This window comes from Bos javanicus, chromosome 17, assembly GCF_032452875.1.
Source record: "Bos javanicus breed banteng chromosome 17, ARS-OSU_banteng_1.0, whole genome shotgun sequence".
Taxonomy (NCBI): domain Eukaryota; kingdom Metazoa; phylum Chordata; class Mammalia; order Artiodactyla; family Bovidae; genus Bos; species Bos javanicus.
The window spans coordinates 30,245,601-30,269,973 of record NC_083884.1 but is presented as its reverse complement, the minus strand read 5'-3'; the positions used below and the strand labels follow the sequence as shown (position 1 = coordinate 30,269,973).

The 24,373-nt window shown below is 44.4% G+C and overlaps 1 protein-coding gene and 2 pseudogenes across 10 annotated transcripts in view; all 3 read left to right on the top strand.

The window, feature by feature from the left end:
• The first annotated feature begins 122 nt into the window (after positions 1-122).
• On the top strand, positions 123-303 carry LOC133229296 (U2 spliceosomal RNA; annotated as a pseudogene).
• A 186-nt stretch (positions 304-489) lies between these two features.
• LOC133228626 (ferritin heavy chain-like) lies at positions 490-1,574 on the top strand (annotated as a pseudogene).
• A 20,209-nt stretch (positions 1,575-21,783) lies between these two features.
• The window catches only part of LARP1B (La ribonucleoprotein 1B), a 140,584-nt gene continuing 137,994 nt past the window's right edge, over positions 21,784-24,373 (top strand). Inside the window, exon 1 of one of the 10 annotated variants that reach the window (XM_061384202.1) lies at positions 21,784-22,016. Coding sequence is in view for 1 of the 10 variants with exons in the window: in XM_061384203.1 (XP_061240187.1) it covers positions 22,497-23,001 (505 nt within the window). In the remaining 9 variants the exon portion in view is untranslated. Of the gene's footprint in view, positions 22,017-22,090; positions 23,002-23,078; positions 23,324-24,373 lie in introns of those variants that run through there. The other 9 variants (XM_061384205.1, XM_061384206.1, XM_061384204.1 and 6 more) reach the window with 9 other exon arrangements.

The following is a 24,373-nucleotide window of genomic DNA, read 5'->3' as shown; positions in this document are numbered from 1 at the left end:
TTGCATCAAATATATTCTAGACTTTAAAATTTTATGCAATATACAATTATTACATTGATGGAGGTCAAATTCCAAGCTAATAGCTATTGACCCCAGCCATTATCATATTTAAAAGTGAATTTATGGCTTCTCAGCCTTCTGGCTAAGATCAAGTGTAGTATCTGTTCTTATCAGTTTAATATCTGATACATCCTCTATCTGAGAACAATATATTAAATGGATTTTTGAAGCAGAGAGTTGGAATAGGAACTTGCTCTGTTCACGACCTGATACTGCAGTACTTCCAGGAACGGTGCACCCCCCTCGGGGACAATTTTTGAAGTACCGAAAGGCAGAAACTGCCCTTTCCTGTCCTGGAGTGGGGTTTTCATTGTAAGCTGTCTGCAAGCTAGCTCAGGAAGTTGATTTTCTCAGGTTTTCCTGCATTACTTGTAAGAGTTCCTGACAGATGCTGAAAGACAAGCAAATAACTGAGTCTGGTGGGGTGGGGGGAGGGGGAGTAAAGTGAATGGAGAAAAGTCGTTTAAAAGTTAGGCTTATTAAGTCTAGAGATCTAATATACAACATGATGACTACAGTTCTTAATGTTGTATCAGGGACTTCCCTGGTGATCTGGTGGCTAAGACTCTGCTCTCAAAGCAGGGGGCCCAGGTTCAATCCCTGGTCAGGGAACTACATCCCATATGCCACAACTTAGAGTCCCCATGCTGCAACTGAAATTCCTGCATGGACAGTCTTCGTGGAGAGTCGCCCGGGTTTTCTGCGCCAACAGTGCTCGAAGGGAACCCGGTAGCTCCTCCCCCGCCTGCTCGTCCCCGCCCCAGCCGGACTCCTCACCACCTGACCGTGCCCTCCAACAGGCCCAAGGTCCCCGCCGCTGCTCCAGTGCCGCACAGCAGCCACCACCACCGCCTCTTCTCAGCCGCCTGCAATGACGACCGCATCCCAGTCGCAGGTGCGCTGGAACTACCACCAGGACTCAGAGGCCACCATCAACCGCCAGATCAACCTGGAGCTCTAATGCCTCCTATGTCTACCTGTCCATGTCATACTATCTTGACCGTGATGATGGGACTTTGAAGAACTTTGCCAAATACTTTCTTCACCAATCTCATGAGGAGAGGGAATATGCTGAGAAAAGGATGAAGCTGCACAACCGACGAGGTGGCCAAATCTTCCTTCAGGATATCAAGAAACCAGACCGCGATGACTGGGAGAATGGGCTGAATGCAATGGAACGTGCACCATGCTTGGAAAGAAGTGTGAATCAGTCACTACTGGAACTGCACAAACTGGCCACTGAAAAAAATGACCCCCATCTGTGTGATTTTATGGAGACGCATTACCTGAACAAGCAGGTGGAAGCCATCAAAGAATTGGGTGACCACAAAACCAGTCTGCGCAAGATCCGGGCCCCTGGATCTGGCATGGCAGAGTACCTCTTTGACAAGCACACCCTGGGACACAGTGAGAGCTAAGCCTCAAGCTGGCTTCCCGTAGCCACAGGGGTGACTTCCCTAGTCACCAAGGCAGTACATGTATATTTGGGTTATAATCATCTTTTCTATTCACTTTCACTTTCATGCATTGGAGAAGGCAATGGCAACCCACTCCAGAGTTCTTGCCTAGAGAATCCCAGGGACGGGGGAGCCTGGTGGGCTGCCGTCTATGGGGTCGCACAGAGTCAGACACGACTGAAGCGACTTAGCAGCAGTAGTAGCAGCATCTTTTCTATAAGTTGTACCAAAACATCTACTTAAGTTCTTTCTTTAGTACCATTCCTTCAAATAAACTAATTTGGTACCAAAACAAACAAACAAAAAATCCTGCTTGCCACAACTAAGACCTGGCACAGCCAAAAAAATAAATGGATATTAAAAAAAAACAAAAACACTATCAAATACTGGAAATTTGCTACGAGCATAAATTTTAACTGCTATCATCATAAAAAAATATATGGTAAAACTATGCCAAAGCCTTTGACTGTATGGATCACAATAAACTGTGGAAAATTCTTCAAGAGATGGGAATACCAGACCACCTGACCTGCCTCTTGAGAAACCTGTATGCAGGTCAGGAAGCAACAGTTAGAACTGGACATGGAAAAAAAGACTGGTTCCAAACAGGAAAAGGAGTTCGTCAAGGCTGTATATTGTCACCCTGCTTATTTAACTTATATGCAGAGTACATCATGAGAAATGCTGGGCTGGAGGAAGCACAAGCTGGAATCAAGATTGCCGGGAGAAATATCAATAACCTCAGATATGCAGATGACACCACCCTTATGGCAGAAAGTGAAGAGGAACTAAAAAGCCTCTTGATGAGAGTGAAAGAGGAGAGTGAAAAAGTTGGCTTAAAGCTCAACATTCAGAAAACCAAGATCATGGCATCTGGTCCCATCACTTCATGGGAAATATATGGGGAAACAGTGGAAACAGTGTCAGACTTTATCTTTTTGGGCTCCAAAGTCACTGCAGATGGTGACTGCAGCCATGAAATTAAAAGACGCTTACTCCTTGGAAGAAAAGTTATGACCAACCTAGATAGCATATTGAAAAGCAGAGACATTACTTTGCCAACAAAGGTCTGTCTAGTCAAGGCTATGGTTTTTCCAGTGGTCATGTATGGATATGAGAGTTGGACTGTGAAGAAAGCTGAGCGCTGAAGAATTGATGCTTTTGAACTGTGGTGTTGGAGAAGACTCTCGAGAGTCCCTTGGACTGCAAGGAGATCCAACCAGCCCATTCTAAAGGAGATCAGCCCTGGGTGTTCTTTGGAAGGAATGATGCTAAAGCTGTAACTCCAGTACTTTGGCCACCTCATGTGAAGAGTTGACTCATTGGAAAAGACTCTGATGCTGGGAGGGATTGGGGGCAGGAGAAGAAGGGGACAGAGGATGAGATGGCTGGATGGCATCACTGACTCGATGGACGTGAGTCTCAGTGAACTCCGGGAGATGATGATAGACAGCAACGCCTGGCGTGCTGCGATTCATGGGGTTGCAGAGTCGGACACGACTGAGCGACTGAACTGAACTGAACTGAAAGTGTCATTTTGCTATTCTTATGTATATCAAACCATCATACTGTATACCTTAAATATGCACTATTTTATTTAAAAAAAAATCCAAAGATACAAAAAAAAAAAGGAACAAAAAAGAGGGAAAAAATGTAAAAGCCAGTCAGTATTCTGTAATAACCCACATGGGAAAAGAATCTAAGAATATGTGTAACTGAATCAGTTTCCTGTAGACCTGAAACTAACACAACATTGTAAATCAACTATGAAGTGAAGTGAAATGAAGTGGTTCAGTCGTGTCCAACTCTTTGCAACCCCATGGACTATAGCCTACCAAGCTCCTTGGTCCAAGGGATTTTCCAGGCAAGAATACTGGAGTGGGTTGCCATTTCCTTCTCCAGGGGAACTTCCTGACCCAGGGATCGAACCTGGGTTTCCTGCATTGTAGGCAGATGCTTTACCATCTGAGCCACAACTATACTTCAATATAAAATAAAAATCAAATTAAAATTTTAAAATGTAAAGCTACTCTTACACTGCACCTGTATAAAATAAGTGGTGGACAGGGTTTGATCCAGAGGTTACAGTTAGCCAAGTCCTGATCAAGATAATCCATAAATCCCTTCTGTATAGGCAAATCTTTTTTTTTTTTTTTTAATATATTTATTTATTTTTGGTTTGCACTGAGTCGTCTTTGCTTTGTGCGGGCTTTCTCTAGTTGCAGTGAGAGCTTCTCACTTCGGTGGCTTTTCTTGTTACAGAGCACAGATTCTTAAACACATGGGCTTCAGTAGTCACAGCATGCAGGCTCAGTAGTTGTGGACACACAGGCTTAGTTGCTCCACAGCATGTGGAATCTTCCCAGACTAGGAATTGAACCCATGTCCCCTGCATTGGCAGGTGGATTCTTATTCATTGTACTACCACGGAAGTCCTCAATAGGCAAATTTTTGATGAAAAGACAGGTTTGGTCATCATAGACTCAAGAGCAATGGAGAGTAAGAGTTAGGAAGTATCTTCATGCCTATGTACTTTATGGTGGACAAATATGTGTATCACAACTTTGAGATGTTCAAATTTAAAAATACTCTCATTGTAAGAAATACTAGTAGGAATTCCCTGGTTGGTGGTTAGGACTCTGCACTGCCACTGCAGGAGACACAGGTTCTATCCTTCACGTGCCTCATGGCACATCCCTCCCCTGCCCGCCCCCCACACAAAAACCAAACTAATTCTGCTATGAACATTTGGTTCATGTCTTTTGGTGCGCCAGTTACTGTTGGGCATATACATAGGAGTAAAATGCCTGGGTCAGAGATATGTTCATGTTCAACCACACTACATACTGGCAAACAGATTTCCAAAATGGTTGTGCTAATTTATATTACTACTGTATAAAAGTTCTCATTAATCCCCATCCTCATCAATAATTTTGAAAGTGTCAGACCTTTTTGTAGCCACACTGATGGGTTATAGTGGTTTTAACCTGTATTTTCCTGACTTCTTTCTTTCTTTTTCTGCCATGCCACAAAGCTCTTGAGATCTTAGTTCCCCAACCAGGGATCAACCAGTGACCCCTGCAGTGGAAACCTGGAGTCCTAACCACTAAATTGCCTGGGAATTCCCATGCTTTCCCCTAATTTCGAATGAGGTTGAACCTGATTTTCATGTTTAGTCCTCACATTTTGATTCCGATTTTACTCTCAGTCAATTCTTAAAAATTTCTCTGACTTAATTACATGCTAAGGATACTAAGAAGATGAGGCAAAGTGTCTATACCCACACTCCTATCTCAACCCGTTGTTCTAGGGAGAAATTTAGAACTTGATTCTTTTCTTTATCTTACTTTGAACAGCTATTAGATCAGCAAGTCCTATTTCCAAAATGAATCTTAAGTCACTCTACTGCCATATGTACTGCCACAACTTGAATCCAGACCAATGTTTCATTCCTGGACTGCTACAATCACTTATTTTTATCACATTTTGGCTTTTGTCACTGCCCATCTCCCTTTATTTTCCATTTTGCAGCAATTGTTTTCAATGATAGAAACCTTTTTGTGGTTTCCTATTACTCTGAGAATAAAATTCAAGCCCTACCACTTATAGCTTCCCTGGTGGTTCAGATGGAAAAGAATCTGCCTGCAATGCAGGAGACTTAGGTTCAATTCCTGGGTCAGGAAGAGCCCCTGGAAAAGGGAATGGCAATTCATTCTAGTATTCTTGCCTGGAGAATTCCATGGACAGAGGAGCCTGGAAGGCTACAGTCCATGGGGTCACAAAGAGTCAGACCTGACTGAACAACTAACACATTCACTTTCACCACCTCTGCAAGCTGCAGGTTTGCCTTAGGCTATCTCTCCAATCTCTCCAACCCATGCTTTGTTTATTGTGTCCTAGCTACAGTCCTCTTATCAGGCCTCAGTAAAAACACTCCCTCTTCACTCATCTTCTTTCAGTCCTTAACACCAAACTTCTTTCATTTTAACTTTAAATACTTTCATTTTAACTTTAAATACTTGTCCCAGAGCCTGGTTCTTCTCATCCTTTAATTCTCAGTTAAATTTTACCTTATTTGTTTCCTTCATAACATTTATCAATAATCTGTAAGTAATGAGTTTGTTTGCTCTTTGTTAGTTTCCTTTAATAATTATTATAATAGTAATAAAACAGGAGGGAAGGAGGGCAGGGCATAACATTTAAAAGAATGATATAGCCCAAGGACATGACATAAACTGATTAGAACGAAATGGGTTCAAGAAGGCAGATGAGTCATCTTCCACTAAACCTTGAGCTGCAGTATAGGCTCATTGTAACACATAGCAACAAATTAATAGTTCCTGGTGGCTCAGGCTGTAAAGCCTCTGCCTGCAATGCGGGAGACCCGGGTTTGATTCTGCCCGAAATGCGGGAGACCTGAGTTCGATTCCTGGGTCGGGAAGATCCCCTGGAGAAGGAAATGGCAATCCACTCCAGCACTTTTGCCTGGAAAATCCCATGGATGGAGGATTTACTTCTTTTCATGGGATCGCAAAGAGTCAGACACGACTGAGCGACTTCACTTTCAACACACAGCAAACTAAATGAAACATCCACAGGCACTATGACAGTTCCAAGGTGGACCATAAATGAAACAGGAGGGAAGGGGGCAGGGCTCAACTTTTGAAAAACTGATGCAGCCTGAGAACACAACATAAACCAATTAAAATTAAATGATGCTGAAGCTAAAGCTCCAATACTTTGGCCACCTAATGCAAGGAAGTAACTCATTGGAAAAGACTCTGGTGCTGGGAAAGATTGAAGGCAGGAGGAGAAGGGGATGACAGAGGATGAGATGGCTGGATGGCATCACCAACTCGATGGACAGGAGTTTGAGTAAGCTCTGGGAGATGGTGAAGGACAGGGGCGCCTGGTGTGTTGCAGTCCATGAGGTTGCAAAGAGTCAGACACAACTGAGTGATTGAACAACAACTGTTAGGAAGTGGCAGAGCTGCTATTTGAACCCAGATGACTGAACAACAACAGTCTAGTTATGGGCTCCCCAGGGGTGCTAGTTGTAAAGAAACCGCCTGCCAATACAGGAGTTGGAGGAGACACAGGTTCAATTTCTGGGTTGAGAAGATCCCCTGGAAGAGGGCATGGCAACCCACTGCAGAATTCTTGCCTGGAGAATCCCATGGACAGAGGAGCCTGGACGGGTTCACAGGGCCACAAAGAGTCAGACATGACTGAAGCGACTGGGCAGGCAGTGTAGTTTCATTTTAACCAGTGCCACTGTCATTTTTATTTTCTAACTGTAGGTTACAATCTATATGTACCTGTATCAAGAAATTTAGGGCTTCTTGAAAAAAATTAAAATGGAAAAGAATAAATCCTTACTCATTTAGTAAGGATGAGTACTGGTTTTGAAGCTTTTGACTCAATTATATATAGAGAGAGTCACGAGGTGTGAAAGCTACTGTACTATGCATTCTGCCTTTCTGTATAAGTTTCAGAACTAACCAGTGACCAGGTTCACCAGTGTATTCCAAGGGTCTAGCCCAGCCACTGGATCACAGTAAGCACCCAGTGCATATTTATTAATTTACCAATAATAAACTATGATAAGTACTAAAGTGAAAGTGAAGTGAAGTGAAGTCGCTCAGTCGTATCCGACTCTTAGCGACCCCATGGACTGCAGCCTACCAGGCTCCTCCGTCCATGGGATTTTCCAGGCAAGAGTACTGGAGTGGGGTGCCATTGCCTTCTCCAGTTAAATACTAAGAAGGTGATAAAAACTTTTCCTTAATTTCTCTACAAAGTTTACTTCTTCTTATGTCAACCACTGATTTGAACTTGAATTTGTGCCAGTATTCATAAAGCTATACTAATATTAAATCTAACTGGTTGAAGAATTCAGAAGGGTTATTAATTTGTTGTATACCCTACTATTTGAAAATCTGTTCTTTGAAAACTGAAAGAGAAAAAGATATGCTTCCTTGAGCTTATACTTTTAAAACATTTTTTTAAAGATTAAATATTACTTAACTATTATTTGTGTTATTTCAAGTTATTGTAAAAGCACAAAGAGTAAATAATGTGGCAGGAAAGGCAGACAGTTGTTGAGTGTCAACTCTAGGCATTACTGGCTGAGAGTTTTCAAGAAAGACACTTAAACTTTTGAAAGTTCCTATTTTGTTCAGTTCAGTTCAGTTGCTCAGTCATGTCTGACTCTTTTCGAGTCCATGGACTGCAGCACACCAGGCTTCCCCATACATCACCAACTCCAGAGCTCGCTCAAACTCATGTCCATTGAGTTGCTGATGCCATCCAACTATCTCATCCTCTGTCATCACCTTCTCCTCCTGCCTTCAATCTTTCCCAGCTTCAGGATCTTTTACGATGAGTCAGTTCTTCACATCAGGTGGCCAAGGTATTGGAGCTTCAGCTTCAGCATAATTCCTTCCAATGAATGTTCAGGACTGATTTTCTTTAGGATTGACTAGTTTGATCTCCTTGCAGTCCAAGGGACTCTCAAGAAGTCTTCTCCAACATTATAGTGCAAAAGCATCAATTCTTCAGTGCTCAGCTTTGTTTATAGTCCAACTCTCACATCCATACATGACTACTGGAAAAACCATAGCTTTGACTACAGGCCTTTGTCAGCAAAGTAATGTCTCTGCTTTTTAATATGCTGTCTAGGTTTGTCATAGTTTTTCTTCCCAGGAGCAAGCATCTCTTAATTTCATGGCTGTAGTCAGCATCTGCAGCCATGATCTGCAGTCAAAATCTGCAGATTTTGGAGCCCAAGGAAATAAAGTCTGTCACTGTTTACAGTGTTTCCCCATCTATTTGCCATGAAGTGATGTGGCTGAATGCCATTATCTTCATTTTTTGAATGTTGAGTTTTAAGCCAGTTTTTTTACTCTCCTCTTTCACTTTCATTAAACTGGTGTATTCAGAACAGATCAGATCAGATCAGTCGCTCAGTCGTGTCCGATTTTTAGCGACCCCATGAATCGCAGCATGCCAGGCCTCCCTGTCCATCACCAACTCCTGGAGTTCACTCAGACTCACGTCCATCGAGTCAGTGATGCCATCCAGCCATCTCATCCTCTGTTGTCCCCTTCTCCTCTTGCCCCCAATCCCTCCCAGCATCAGAGTCTTTTCCAATGAGTCAATTCTTCACATGAGGTGGCCAGAGTACTGGAGTTTCAGCTTTAGCATCATTCTTTCCAAAGAAATCCCAGGGCTGATCTCCTTCAGAATGGACTGGTTGGATCTCCTTGCAGTCCAAGGGACTCTCGAGTCTTCTCCAACACCACAGTTCAAAAGCATCAATTCTTCAGCGCTCAGCCTTCTTCACAGTCCAACTTTCACATCCATACATGACCACAGGAAAAACCATAGCCTTGACTAGATGAACCTTTGTTGGCAAAGTAGTCTCTGCTTTTTAATAGGTTCATCATAACTTTCTTTCCAAGGAGTAAGCGTCTTTTAATTTCATGGCTACAGTCACCATCTGCGGTGATTTTGGAGTCCAGAAAAATAAAGTCTGACACTGTTTCCACTGTTTCCCCATCTAGTTCCCATGAAGTGATGGGACCAGATGCCGTGATCTTAGTTTTCTGAATGTTGAGCTTTAAGCCAACTTTTTCACTCTCCTCTTTCACTCTCATCAAGAGGCTTTTTAGTTCCTCTTCACTTTCTGCCATACGGGTGGTGTCATCTGCATATCTGAGGTTATTGATATTTCTCCCGGCAATCTTGATTCCAGCTTGTGCTTCTTCCAGCCCAGCATTTCTCATGATGTACTCTGCATATAAGTTAAATAAGCAGGGTGACAATATACAGCCTTGATGTTCTCCTTTTCCTATTTGGAACCAGTCTTTTTTTCCATGTCCAGTTCTAACTGTTGCTTCCTGACCTGCATACAAATATCTCAAGAGGCAGATCAAGTGGTCTGGTATTCCCATCTCTTGAAGAATTTTCCACAGTTTATTGTGATTCACACAGTCAAAGGCTTTGGCATAGTCAATAAAGCAGAAATAGATGTTTTTCTGGAACTCTCTTGCTTTTTCCATGATGCAGCAGATGTTGGCAATTTGATCTCTGGTTCCTCTGCCTTTTCTAAAACCAGCTTGAACATCAGAAAGTTCACGGTTCACATATTGCTGAAGCCTGGCTTGGAGAATTTTGGGCATTACTTTACTAGCGTGTGAGATGAGTGCAATTGTGCGGTAGTTTGAGCATTCTTTGGCATTGCCTTTCTTTGGGATTGGAATGAAAATGGATCTTTTCCAGTCCTGTGGCCACTGCTGAGTTTTCCAAATTGGCTGGCATATTGAGTGCAGCACTTTCACAGCATCATCTTTCAGGATTTGAAATAGCTCCACTGGAATTCCATCACCTCCACTAGCTTTGTTCGTAGTGATGCTTTCTAAGGCCCACTGGACTTCACATTCCAGGATGTCTGGCTCTAGGTCAATGATCACACCATTGTGATTATCTGGGTCGTGAAGATCTTTTTTGTACAGTTCTTCTGTGTATTCTTGCCACCTCTTCTTAATATCTTCTGCTTCTGTTAGGCCCATACCATTTCTGTCCATTATCGAGCCCATCTTTGCATGAAATGCTCCCTTGGTATCTCTAGTTTTCTTGAAGAGATCCTTAGTCTTTCCCATTCTGTTGTTTTCCTCTATTTCTTTGCATTGATCGCTGAAGAAGGCTTTCTTATCTCTTCTTGCTATTCTTTGGAACTCTGCCTTCAGATGCTTATATCTTTCCTTTTCTCCTTTGTTTTTCACTTCTCTTCTTTTCAAAGCTATTTGTAAGGCCTCCCCAGACAGCCATTTTGCTTTTTTGCATTTCTTTTCCATGGGGATGGTCTTGATCCCTGTCTCCTGTACAATGTCACGAACCTCATTCCATAGTTCATCAGGCACTCTATCTATCAGATCTAGGCCCTTAAATCTATTTCTCACTTCCACTGTATAATCATAAGGGATTTGATTTAGGTCATACCTGAATGGTCTAGTGGTTTTCCCTATTTTCTTCAATTTAAGTCTGAATTTGAACCTACCTAAAAGTAGAGAGATCTACCTTGTTAGGAATGGCAATCTGACTGAAAGGTAGCCTAGTTTTGTTTTGAAGCTATGATAAGCACAGGGTTTTTATCTATCTGTATGACACAGATAAGGTTAAAAAAAAAAAAAAGCAAATTTTTATAAAGGTGCTTTTATTCTGACTTTATCTAACATTGAATACCTCAGTTGTATTAAGTGAAGGGAAGGAGCAAAGCACATTATCATTGATCCTACGTTGAAGCTTAGAGATAAGTGGAAGCATTTACTACTTATCTTAGAATTAGCTTATTATTAAAGCAATTATTATGATAAACAGAGTCTAAGGCTCTTCAATAGGAGGTAATAATGGCTCAATCGGAGAAGGCAATGGCAACCCACTCTAGTACTGTTGCCTGGAAAATTCCATGGGTGGAGGAGCCTGGTAGGCTGCAGTCCATGGGGTCGCTAAGAGTTGGACACGACTGAAGCGACTTAGCAGTAGCATATCTAGTTTAAAAATCTTTTTAAAAAATGTTATTTTATAGGTAGTTAAAAAAAAAAAAAAAAAAAAACTCGGGAGTTCCCCAGTGGTCCAGTGGTTAAGAATCAGCCTTCCAGTGCAGGGGACATGGGTTCGATTCTTTGTCTGGGAAGATCCCACATACAGAGGGGCAACTAAGCCTGTGCACCACAACTACTGAAATCCACCCGTCTTAAATTCTGTGCTCCACAGTGAGACAAGCCAACACAATGAGAAGCTGGTGCACCACAACTAAGAGTAGCCCCCACTTGCCACAGCTAGAGAAAGCCTGCACGCAGCAATGAAGACTTAGCACAGCCAAAAATATATGAATTAAAAAAAATCTCTAGGGGACTTCCCTGGTGATCCAGTGGTTAAGAATACCCCTGCCAACACAGGAGACAGTTTCTATCCCTGGTCCGGGAAGATCCCACATACTGTGGAGCAACTAAGCCATGCACCACAGCTACTGAAGTCTGTGTGGTTAGAGCCTGTGCTCCACAATAAGAGAAGCCCCCTATCTCTGCAACTAGAGAAAGCCCTCTCACATTAATGAAGACCCAGCACAACCAAAAAAAAAAAAAAAAGTCTAAAAAAAATCTCTGGGCTCAGTTTTATCTTATCCTTGAAATTTAGGACTTTGGAAAGTCCCTTGAAGATATATATTAACATATTCTAAACAGGAAAAACAAGATTCACCTCTTAGAGGTTCATTTGAACATGTGATCATCAAGTTTGTATAATTACTTTAGATATTCCATTACTTCTGAGCCTTAGAGACCCATTCTTTCTTTTTTGAAAAGATAATCCTATACCTCTGTTCTAGATTCCAGTTTCCCATTTAAATAAAAAAAAAAAAGATCAGACTTCTAACCTTGGTAATGCAGTAAAATTAATGGTTGGTTAAGCATATGCATTTAAAAGCATAAAAATAGGTAGTAGTATTGAGCTAAGCTCTTGGTAAGCATTTTACACATATTATCTTATATAATCTTCACAGTAATTATATTAAATAAGTCTAAGTGGAGGGAGAGAGGCTGGCCAGTTAAAAGATTGTAACAGTATTGTTGTTCAGTCACTAAGTCATGTCTGACTCTTTGCGACCCAGTGGACCACAGCACATCAGGCTTCCCTGTCCTTCACTATCTGTCAGAGTTCTCTCAAACTCATGTCCATCAAGACTGTGATGCCATCCAACCATCTCATCTTTTGCGGTTCCCTTATTTTTTTTGCCTTCAGTCTTTCCCAGCATCAGGGTCTTTTCCAATGAGTGAACACTTAGAATCAGGTGGCCAAAGTATTGGAGCTTCAGCATTAGTCTTTTCAATGTAACAGTATTACAGAAGCATAAAGGCAGTTAGAGTAGGGTAGTGGCAGTGGAGAAAGTAAGACTTTGTGATAGACACTTAGGAGGTACAATCAACTGGTCTTGGTGAGTGTCTAGAACCTGCTTGGCAGATGCTTGAGAGATATTTGTAAATTAATAGATTATGGAGAGTGAGGGTTAAGGGAGTAAAGGGTCACTCCTAGGTTATATGGTGGTACACTCACTAAGATAGGGAAAAGGGAAGGAAACCTGGTTATAGGATGTACCTTTCTCACATTCCTACTGGTGTCTGGTTTTCTCATCCCCATTGCCTTGATGGCAGTATTTTGAACCAAATAACTTTTTTCTCCAGGCCAGATAGGGAGCCTACCCAAGGGCAGATAATTCATGGGATGGCTAATGATCTGTGTGATCTGGGTACAAAACATAAATTAAATCGAGTCTTTTTTCATTTATTTTGAACTAAGAAGCAGAGGCAGAATCTGGCAGAGGACAGGCCGAATGACTTAACCTAACAGAGGTTCAGCAGTGGCAAATGAGGTCAGGTAAGTTCCCATCAGATATCAGGTGGAAAGTGCAAACTGAATAATTTGAAGAGAGTTATTAAATTATTTGAGAGCTTCCCAACAAATGGCTCAGTGGTAAAGAATCTGTCTGCCAATGCAGGAGCCCCAGGAGGCTCAATCCCTAGGTCCGGAAGATCCCCTGGAAGAGGAAATGGCAACTTGCTCTAGTAGTCTTGCCTGGAGAATCCCAGGGACAGACAGAGCCTGGTGGGTTACAGTCCACAGCATCCCAAAGAGTCAATCACAACTGAGCACACACATACATTAAATTACTTACAGAGGTGCAGGTAAGAGTCAGGGAAAACCAACAAGTGATGGTGCACTACCTCAAGGGCTAGCGGTTATTATTACACTTAGGCCTCTAGAGGCAAAGGGAATGTTTAGAGTCTGCAGTCAACCCTTGGTGATCCATCTTAGGCAATAAGGACTATGACCCCACTATCTTCTGGCCTTGAATCTCCAGCAGATACGTCTCACTACCTGAATCCACAGAGATACCAAGCAGGACAAGGGATTATCACAGGTGTAATCCAGGTGGAGTCAGCTCTTCCTGACACAAGAGCAGGGAAGGGGTGGAGAGCAGATATGGAGGAGCAAATAGGAGACAGGTGAGGTTGTTTCCAACAGTCAGTTACTTGGAAGCAAGAGTTAGTAACATGTGTTTGAAAGAGGACAACAAATAGCCAGCTCCCTTCACTGACATCAGTGGTAATGCACTAGAGTGAAGATACCTTATCATCTTGAGTTCTTTGCAGGCCTTTTGAATACACACTAACCCTCCAGTTCTCTCCTTGCAAGTACAACTTATTGCCAAGAAAGTCCTTTTGTGTTTCTTCAATAAAGCATTATGATTTTTCACTTCAGAAACAACAACAACAAAACAGCAAACAAACAAAACCACCAACCATGGTTAAGTAGTCCATATGAATCTAACTTCAGGAACCACTCCACATACCCATCTTTTCAACTGAATCTACATCTTTAATCCACTCTATTTAAATAAATGGTAAAACAGCTGAGAAAAGAGACACTAAAGGCAAAGGAGAAAAGCAAAGATATACCCATCTGAATGCAGAGTTCCAAAGAACAGCAAGGAGAGAGAAGAACACGTTTCTCAGTGATTAATGCAAAGAAATAGAGGAAAACAATAGAATGTAAGACTAGAGATCTCTTCAAGAAAATTAGAGATACCAAGGGAAAATTTCATGTAAGATGGGCACAATAAAGAACAGAAACGGTATGGACCTAACAGAAGCAGAAGATATTAAGAAAAGGTGGCAAGAATACACAGAAGAAATATACAAAAAAGATCACTCACCTAGAGCCGGACATCCTGGAATGTGAAGTCAAGTGGACCTTAGGAAGTATCACTAGGAACAAAGCTAGTGGAGGTGATGGAATTCCAGTTAAGCTATTTTAAATCTGAAAAGATGATGCTGTGACAGTGCTGCACTCAATGTGCCAAGAAATTTGGAAAACTCAACAGTGGCCACAGGACTGGAAAAGGTCCGTTTTCGTTCCAATCTCAAAGAAAGGGAATGCCAAAGAATGTTTAAACTACTGCACAATTGCACTCATCTCACACCCTAGTAAAGTAATGCTCAAAATTCTCTAAGCCAGGCTTCAACAGAATGTGAACCAAGAAATTCCAGATGTTCAAGCTGGATTTAGAAAAGGCAGAGGAACCAGAGATCAAATTGCCAACATCCGCTGGATCATCAAAAGCAAGAGAGTTCCATAAAAACATCTACTTCTGCTTTATTGACTATGCCAAAGCCTTTGATTGTGTGGATCATGACAAGCTGTGGAAAATTTTTAAAGAGATGGGAATACCAGACTATCTTACCTGCCTCATGAGAAATCTGTATGCAGGTCAGGAAGCAACAATTAGAACTGGACATGGAACAACAGACTGGTTCCAAACTGGGAAAGGAGTACATCAAGGCTGTATATTGTCACCCTGCTTATTTAACTTATATGCAGAGTACATCATGAGAAATGCTGGGCTGGAAGAAGCACAAGCTGGAATCAAGATTGCTGGGAGAAATATCAATAACCTCAGAAATGCAGATGATACCAGCCTTATGGCAGAAAGCAAAGAACTAAAGAGTCTCTTGATGAAAGTGAAAGAGGAGAGTGAGGAAGCTGGCTTAAAACTCAACATTAAAAAAACGATGATCCTGGCATCTGGCCCCATCACTTCATGGCAAATAGATGGTGAAACGATGGACACTGTGATAGACTTTTATTTTCTTGGGCTTCAAAATCACAGCAGATGGTAACTGCAATCATGAAATTAAAAGATGCTTGCTCCTGGAAAGAAAAACTATGAAAAATCTAGACAGCATATTAAAGAGCAGAGACATTACTTTGCTGACAAAGGTCTGCCTAGTCAAAGCTATGGTTTTTCCAGTAGTCATGTATGGATGTGAGAGTTCAAACATAAAGAAGGGTGAGTGCCAAAGAACTGATGCTTTCAAACTGTGGTTAGAGAAGACTTGAGAGTCCCTTGGACTGAAAGGAGATCAAACTGGTCAATCCTAAAGGAAATCAGTCCTGAATATTTATTGGAAGGACTGATGCTGAACCTGAAGCTCCAATACTTTGGCCACCTGATGTGAAGAGCTGACTCATTGGAAAAGACCTTGATGCTGGGAAAGAATGAAGGCAGGAGGAGAAGGGATGACAGAGGATGAGATGGTTGGATGGCATCATCGACTCGATGCTCAACTCCCAGGTTTGAGCAAACTCTGGGAGTTGGTGAAGGCCAGGGAAACCTGGTTTTCGGCAGTCCATGGGGCTGCAAAGAGTCGGACCCGACTGAGCAACTGAACTGAGAACAGATACCATTTTAACAAGCTTTTGTAAAAGAGACTGAAGAAGTACCTGGGGAAATTCCAAAAGGTTGATTATAACAGGAAGATCACCTAGTTGATAGGTAAAAGCATAAGGCTTCACCAATAAGAGTAAGTGAAGATGGTGCATGCTAAGTCGCTTCAATCCTGTCCAACTCTTTGTGACCCTATGGAGTGTAGCCTGCCAGGCTCCTCTTTCCATGGGAGTCTCCAGACAAGAATACTGAAGTGGGTTGCTATTTCCTCCTCCAGGGGATCCTCCTGACACAGGGATCCAACCTATATCTCTCTCTTAAATCTCCTGCATTGGCAAGCAGGTTCTTTACCGCTAGCACCACCTGGGAAGCCCAGTAAAGATGGTGCCTCTCTGGAAACACACTTTAACGTGGACGTACAATGACTTATTTAATTGGAAATGGGCTTCCCTGATAGCTCAAAGGTAAAGAATCTGCCTGCCACGCAAGAGACCCGGGTTCGATCCTGGGGTAGGGAAGAGTCCCTGGAGAAGGAAATAGTAACCCACTCCAGTATTCTTGCCTAGGAAATTCCATACACAGAAGAGAATGGCTGGCTACAGTCCATGGGGTCTCAAAAGAGTCAAACATGACGTAGCAACTAAAGAACAATGACTAGAAAAAGGTTTATAAGGTTGCTTAGGATGGGGTAAGTTGTAAATTAGTGATGTAGAAAACAAGAAGAGGCTTTATTGTTTATAGTTGTTGTAATGTGTGAATAGTTTATTAGTCTTAGGAAAATAAGGAATTTACACCTAGTACAACTTTTGAGTAAACAAAAAATATACTTATCTCAAGTTTAATGTGATCAAAACAAGACTCATGGTAGGTGAGTCCTGGACACATTTCTCAGCCCTTAAAGGAAGCCAGGAGGGATCCAAAGCCAGGTCCTTACAGATGTCAGGTACAGCTATTTTGCAGGGTTTGGTGGGCCAGTCCTGCAGGTAAAACTTTTTCACCTAGCTGAACTCATTTTCAGTAAACTTGTAGGGCACAAAAACATTATTAACTCATAAAATAAACTCACATGAAACCAATACACCAGTATCATTTACTAGAGTGCTAAGTAGAAAGCTCTTATTGTATTTTAAAACTCAAAACATATTTATACCTTATTAACGCTAGTAAAGTAATGCTCAAAATTGTCCAAGCCAGGCTTCAGCAATATGTGAACTGTGAACTTCCAGATGTTCAAGCTGGTTTTAGAAAAGGCAGAGGAACCAGAGATCAAATTGCCAACATCTGCTGGATCATAGGAAAAGCAAGAGAGTTCCAGAAACACATCTATTTCTGCTTTATTGACTATGCCAAAGCCTTTGACTGTGTGGATCACAATAAACTGTGGACAATTCTGAAAGAGATGGGAATACCAGACCACCTGACCTGCCTCTTGAGAAACCTATATGCAGGTCAGGAAGCAACATCAGAACTGTACATGGAACAACAGACTGGTTCCAAATAGGAAAAGGAGTACATCAAGGCTATATATAGTCACCCTGCTTATTTAACTTCTATGCAGAGTACATCATGAGAAATGCTGAGCTGGAGGAAGCACAGGCTGGAATCAAGATTGCCGGGAGAAATATCAATAACCTCAGATATGCAGATGACACCACCCTTATGGCAGAAAGTGAAGAGGAACTGAAAAGCCTCTTGATGAAAGTCAAAGTGGAGTGAAAAAGTTGGCTTAAAGCTCAACATTCAGAAAACGAAGATCATGGCAACTGGTCCCATCACTTCATGGGAACTAGATGGGGAAACAGTGGAAACAGTGTCAGATTTTATTTTTGGGGCTCCAAAATCACTGCAGATGGTGATTGCAGCCATGAACTTTAAAGACGCTTACTCCTTGCAAGGAAAGTTATGACCAACCTAGATAGCATATTAGGAGAAGTCAGTGGCATCCCACTCCAATACTCTTGCCTGGAAAATCCCATGGATAGAGGACCCTGGTAGGCTGCAGTCCATGGGGTCTCTAAGAGTTGGACACAGCTGAGCGACTTCACTTTCACTTTTTACTTTCATGCATTGGAGACGGAAATGGCAACTCACTCCAGTGTTCTTGCTTGGAGAATCCCAGGGACGGGGGAGCCTGGTGGGCTGCCGTCTATGGGGTCACACAGAGTCGGACACGACTGAAGTGAATTGGCAGCAGCAGCAGCAGCAGCAGATCAGATCAGATCAGTCATTCAGTCGTGTCCGACTCTTTTCGACCCCATGAGTCACAGCACGTCAGGCCTCCCTGTCCATCACCAACTCCCGGAGTTCACTCAGACTCACGTCCATCGAGTCAGTGATGCCATCCAGCCATCTCATCCTCTGTTGTCCCCTTCTCCTCTTGCCCCCAATCCCTCCCAGCATCAGAGTCTTTTCCAATGAGTCAACTCTTCGCATGAGGTGGCCAAAGTACTGGAGTTTCAGCTTTAGCATCATTCCTTCCAAAGAAATCCCAGGGCTGATCTCCTTCAGAATGGACTGGTTGGATCTCCTTGCAGTCCAAGGGACTCTCAAGAGTCTTCTCCAATACCACAGTTCAAAAGCATCAATTCTTTGGCGCTCAGCCTTCTTCACAGTCCAACTCTCACATCCATACATGACCACAGGAAAAACCATAGCCTTGACTAGACGAACCTGTGTTGGCAAAGTAACGTCTCTGCTTTTGAATATGCTATCTAGGTTGGTCATAACTTTCCTTCCAAGGAGTAAGCGTCTTTAAAGTTCATGGCTACAGTCACCATCTGCAGTGATTTTGGAGCCCAAAAAGATAAAATCTGACACTGTTTCCCCATCTATTTCCCATGAAGTGATGGGGCCAGATGCCATGATCTTCGTTTTCTGAATGTTGAGCTTTAAGCCAACTTTTTCACTCCACTTTGACTTTCATCAAGAGGCTTTTCAGTTCCTCTTCACTTTCTGCCATAAGGGTGGTGTCATCTGCATATCTGAGGTTATTGATATTTCTCCCGGCAATCTTGATTCCAGCCTGTGCTTCCTCCAGCTCAGCATTTCTCATGATGTACTCTGCATAGAAGTTAAATAAGCAGGGTGACTATATACAGCCTTGATGTACTCCTTTTCCTATTTGGAACCAGTCTGTTGTTCCATGTACAGTTCTGATGTTGCTTCCTGACCTGCATATAGGTTTCTCAAGAGGCAGGTCAGGTGGTCTGGTATTCCCATCTCTTTCAGAATTGTCCACAGTTTATTGTGATCCACACAGTCAAAGGCTTTGGCATAATCAATAAAGCAGAAATAGATGTTTTTCTGGAACTCTCTTGCTTTTTCCATGATGCAGCAGATGTTGGCAATTTGATCTCTGGTTCCTCTGCCTTTTTCTAAAATCAGCTTGAACATCAAGAAGTTCACAGTTCACATATTGCTGAAGCCTGGCTTGGAGAATTTTGAGCATTACTTTACTAGCGTGTGAGATGAGTGCAATTGTGCGGTAGTTTGAGCATTCTTTGGCATTGCCTTTCTTTGGGATTGGAATGAAAATGGACCTTTTCCAGTCCTGTGGCCACTGCTGAGTTTTCCAAATTTGCTGGCATATTGAGTGCAGCACTTTCACAGCATCATCTTTCAGGATTTGGAATAGCTCAACTGGAATTCTATCACCTCCACTAGCTTTGTTTGTAGTGATGCTTTCTAAGGCCCACTTGACTTCACATTCCAGGATGTCTGGCTCTAGGTCAGTGATCACACCATCGTGATTACCTGGGTCATGAAGATCTTTTTTGTACAGTTCTTCTGTGTATTCTTGCCATCTCTTCTTAATATCTTCTGCTTCTGTTAGGTCCATACCATTTCTGTCCTATATCGAGCCCATCTTTGCATGAAATGTTCCTTTGGTATCTCTGATTTTCTTGAAGAGATCTCTAGTCTTTCTGCATATTGTAAAACAGAGACATTACTTTGCCAACAAAGGTCCATCTAGTCAAGGCTATGGTTTTTCCAGTGGTCTTGTATGGATGTGAGAGTTGGACTGTGAAGAAAGCTGAGTGCCGAAGAATTAATGCTTTTGAACTGTTGTGTTGGAGAAAACTCTTGAGAGTCCCTTGCAAGGAGATCAATCAGTCCATTCTAAAGGAGATCAGTCCTGGGTGTTCATTGGAAGGACTGATGCTAAAGCTGAAACTCCAATACTTTGGCCACCTCATGCAAAGAGTTGACTCTTTGGAAAAGACTGGTGCTGGGAGGGATTGGAGGCAGGAAGAGAAGGGGAAGACAGAGGATGAGAGGGCTGGAAGGCATCACCGACTTGATGGACATGAATTGGAGTAAACTCCGGAAGTTGGTGATGGACAGGGAGGTCTGGCGTGCTGCCATTCATGGGGTGGCAGAGTTATAGACGACTGAGCGACTGAACTGAATTGAACGTATATCCATTCCATGAAAAAGTATTTGGACTACGGGTTAATTAATAAACAAGGGTTCTCTACAAAGCAAAACAAAACAAAACCTTCTATAAAAAACAAACAGTGCTTCCCTGGTGGCTCACTGGTAAAGAATCCACCAGTCATTGCAGGTGACATGTGTTAGATCCCTGGTCAGGGAAGATCTCACAAATGCCCAGCAACTAAACCCATGGTCCACAACTATTGAGCCTGTGCCTTAGTGTCCGAGCCGCAACTACTGAAGCCCTGGAGCTCTAGAGCCTCTGCTCCTGCAACAAGAGAAGCCATGAAGTGAGAAACCTGACCACTGGAACTAGAAAAGTAGTACCCCTCGAAGCAAGAAAGACCTAGCACAACCCCAAATAAACAAACAAGAACATAATATATAGCACAGAGAACTATATTCCATATCTTATAACAAGCTATAATGGAAAATAATTTGAAAAAGAATGTATATAACTGAATCCCTGTGCTGTACACCTGAAACACTTAAAAATTTTTTTTAAAAAAGACACAGACAAAACCTGTAACTTATTTTTTCTTTTTTTAAGCCGGCTTAGTATTATCTGTTTTACTCCTAAGCATTTTAAAAATTTCGGATTGTGGGTGGGAATAAGGGCGGGGAAATGCACTATATCTGGTCTCGGGGCAAAGGTTTCTTAAAGTTACCTATAGATTATTTCGGATTGTGGGTGGGAATAAGGGCGGGGAAATGCACTAATTCTGGCCGACTCTTTGCGACCCCTTGAATCGCAGCATGCCAGGCCTCCCTGTCCATCACCAGCTCCCGGAGTTCACTCAGACTCTTGCATTGAGTCAGTGATGCCATCCAGCCATCTCATCCTCGTCGTCGCCTTCTCCTCCTGCCCCCAATCCCTCCCAGCGCCAGTTACCTATAGATTATTTCGGATTGTGGGTGGGAATAAGGACGGGGAAATGCACTAATTCTGGTCCCGGGGCAAAGGTTTCTTAAAGTTACCTATAGATTACACTGTTTTTTATTTTGGACATGGCTCAAGATCACAGGGGAGAAGGCAATGGCACCCGACTCCAGTACTCTTGTCTGGCAAATCCCATGGACAGAGGAGCCTGGTAGGCTGCAGTCCATGGAGTCGCGAAGAGTCGGGCACGACTGAGCGACTTCCCTTTCACTTCTCACTTTCATGCATTGGAGAAGGAAATGGCAACCCACTCCAGTGTTCTTGCCTGGAGAATCCCAGGGACGGCAGAGCCTGGTGGGCTGCCGTCTATGGGGTCACACTGAGTCGGACACGACTGAAGTGATTAGCAGCAGCAGCAAGATCACAGGTCACAGTGCCCGAAAACGCCGGGGGAAACCTTTTCACCGGGCGAAGGGACGGACGCGGGGAGCAAATTGGCCGGGTGGTGGTGGTGGGAAACTAAGGCCCATTCGGGAGCAGCCCGGGGTCGACCGCCCAGATTACCCACTTTGCCCCGAGGGAACTGGTCTTCAGGGACCGGGGCACAGAGACTCCAGCCCCGGGCTGCCCAGAGCCACGTGCGTCGGGCGCCCCGCCCCTCCCTCAGAGCCGGCGGAGCGAAGCGCAAGCCGGTTGCGAGTCACAGAGGCCTTGTGCGCGCCCCGCCCCTGTGCCCGTAGCGAGGGCCGCCGCGGCCCGGGAACCGGGGATTCGCCCTATTCGCCCTCCTTTCCCCTCGGCTGGCCGCTGGGGCGGGGCCGGCCCTCAAGCAGGGCGGCACCCAGGCGGGCTCGTCAGTCACCCACCGCGGGCGGCGGCCTGGCGAGGTCTGGAGCCGGTGAGTAGCCACGTCACGCTCCTCCGGGAGGTCCCGCCCCCGCTCCGTCCTCTCGGACCGCCCCCTTTCCCGGCCCCGCCTCCGCCCCCGCGAGCAGTTACCGGCTGAGGTAGCGCGCGCCTCTCCGACTCTGCTAGAGGTCCTCAAGCCTGGGCTTGCGGTGCTTTTGCCTCAGCCCGCGTCGGGTGAGGGCTCGCGGCTGCGGCTGCGACACCCGGCGCGTGTTGGCAGGCTCGGGGCTAGCGCCGCTGAGGCAGGCTGGGCCGACGGGCGGTTAGCGCCCCGTTCGACGCGGGGAGGGGCGGCACGCCGAGAGCTGCACGGCCTCCTCACCCGACGCGGGCGGCCGTGGCGACGGCGGCCGGGTTCTCGGGTTCTCTTCCTCAGGCCGGAGCCAGTCGGTGTCCCGGCGGAGCGACGGGCAGCCGGGCTCCCTTGCCCCGGGCCCCCCCTGGCTGGGGCGGCTGGGGCAGGGGGACCATGTCTGCTCGCATTCCAGTGCCCGCCGCTCACCCTCGGGAGGAGCCTCCCGCGGGAGCAACTGAGAGGGAGTCGCTGGCGGCCGCGGCGAGCCGGCAGGCTGAGCAGCTACCCCCGCTCGAACGGGAGGGCAAGGAGGCGGCGAGGGAGGAGAGGGCCGCGACCGCCACCAGCGCGGGGGCGCGGGGTGAGCCGTCGCCGACGCCGGTGCTGGGACACAGCGTGCCTCAGGCGGCCGTGCCTGTGAAGCCCCTGGCGCTGCACCTGGCGCACAAGGCGCGCGGGCCAGGGGGGCCCTTTGGCGGGGAGCCGCCGCGACCGCTGCCGCGGGACCCGCCGGCCGAGAACGCCCGGGAGGAGGAGGCGGCGGCCAGCTCTGAGGAAAAGCTGCAGCCGCCGCCACCGCCGCCGAAGGAGAATCCCTGGACCAGAAAGCCTCCCCAGCACCTGTCCCCCGCCGGGACGGGGCCTCTGCCGTTGCCCCCACTGGAAACCTTGGAGGCAGGTCTGTGGCTCCTCTGCGGTAGGCACCGGGAGGGTGTGTGCAGGGGCGACTCGTGGAGACCAAGGCTCCGCGGGGCTGGGGGAGGGGCAGGGGCAGGGCTCCTTGCCCTGTCAGTCGGAGGTGTTTCGTTCCAAGGTGTCATTCATTCTGCCTATTTACATAAATGGACATCTGGGAAGGGAGCGACAGGAAGAGGTGGGACCTCGGGTTCTCCTTGACTAGTGGAGGCACGGCGGGGGCAATGGAGCTGAGCCACTCCGCTGGCATTGCCTCAGTTTTGTCTTGCCTCCACGTGGTAGTGACTTGGGAAAGCTGACTTGAGGTAGATGTTCAGTTCATCCTACAGAAGTTTCTGTAGACTGAGAAGAGGTGAAGCAAGTCGGACGGGGAATTTATTAATAATTGGAAGAGCAGTTGTGATTTTTTTATTATGAAATAATTGATAAGCTGAAAATTGTCAGGGTTTTCAAAACGGTGCTAAGTAGTCATATTAAAAATGAGACACTGTACTGTAGTTGTTAGTAAAAAGTTTTGAGTTCATAATTGTGGAAAATTGTTGAAATAGGTTAGTTGACCGGAGAGTGAATTGCTCATTAGGTGAATAGTAGTCATAGTAGTCTTGTGGTTCAACGGTAAAGAATCCTTCTGCCAATGTAGGGTATGCCTGTTGGATCCCTGGGTCGGAAAGATCCCCTGGAGAAGGAAATGACAACCCACTCCAGTACTCTTGCCTGGGAAATGTCATGGACAGTGGAGCCTGATTGGCTGCAGTCCATGGGTCGCAAAGAGTCAGATGCGTCTTAGCGACTATACAACAACAAACATTCAGTTACCTCTCCTTCCTAGAGGAGGTAAGATTGTGCCACTGAATTTGATGCGGACCAATGCCCTATGTTCCCTAGAGATTTATTTTGGTTATAACAGCGTCAGGTTTTTTTTTTTAAGTTAAATAGATATCCTAAATAAAACGAAGACTAGTTTTGCTGTCTAATTAAGTTGTAGTAAGTTAAGCTTTTCATATAGAAATTACAGCTGTTTACTTACAAGTGTTTGCTTTTCTTAAAGGTTAACAGTGAAACAGGGAAAATTTAAGCGTGTTTACAGGGTTGTGAGGATCAAATGAGACTAAGGAATGGTCAAATATAAGGTGATTGTTATAGACACATTTTGCAGCTATAGTAACATTTCTTCTAAGGAACTCCAATAGAGGGAGATAAGAGTTGGTTTGCACAGTAATAATCATTTTTTAATGCTGCAGAACAGTATAACTTTAAATAGTTATTTTACATCTGGGGTTTGATGGTCTTTAAATTATCATTTGATAAATCTTAACACAGAAAAATCTACTCAAAATTTTTTCTCTAAATTTAAA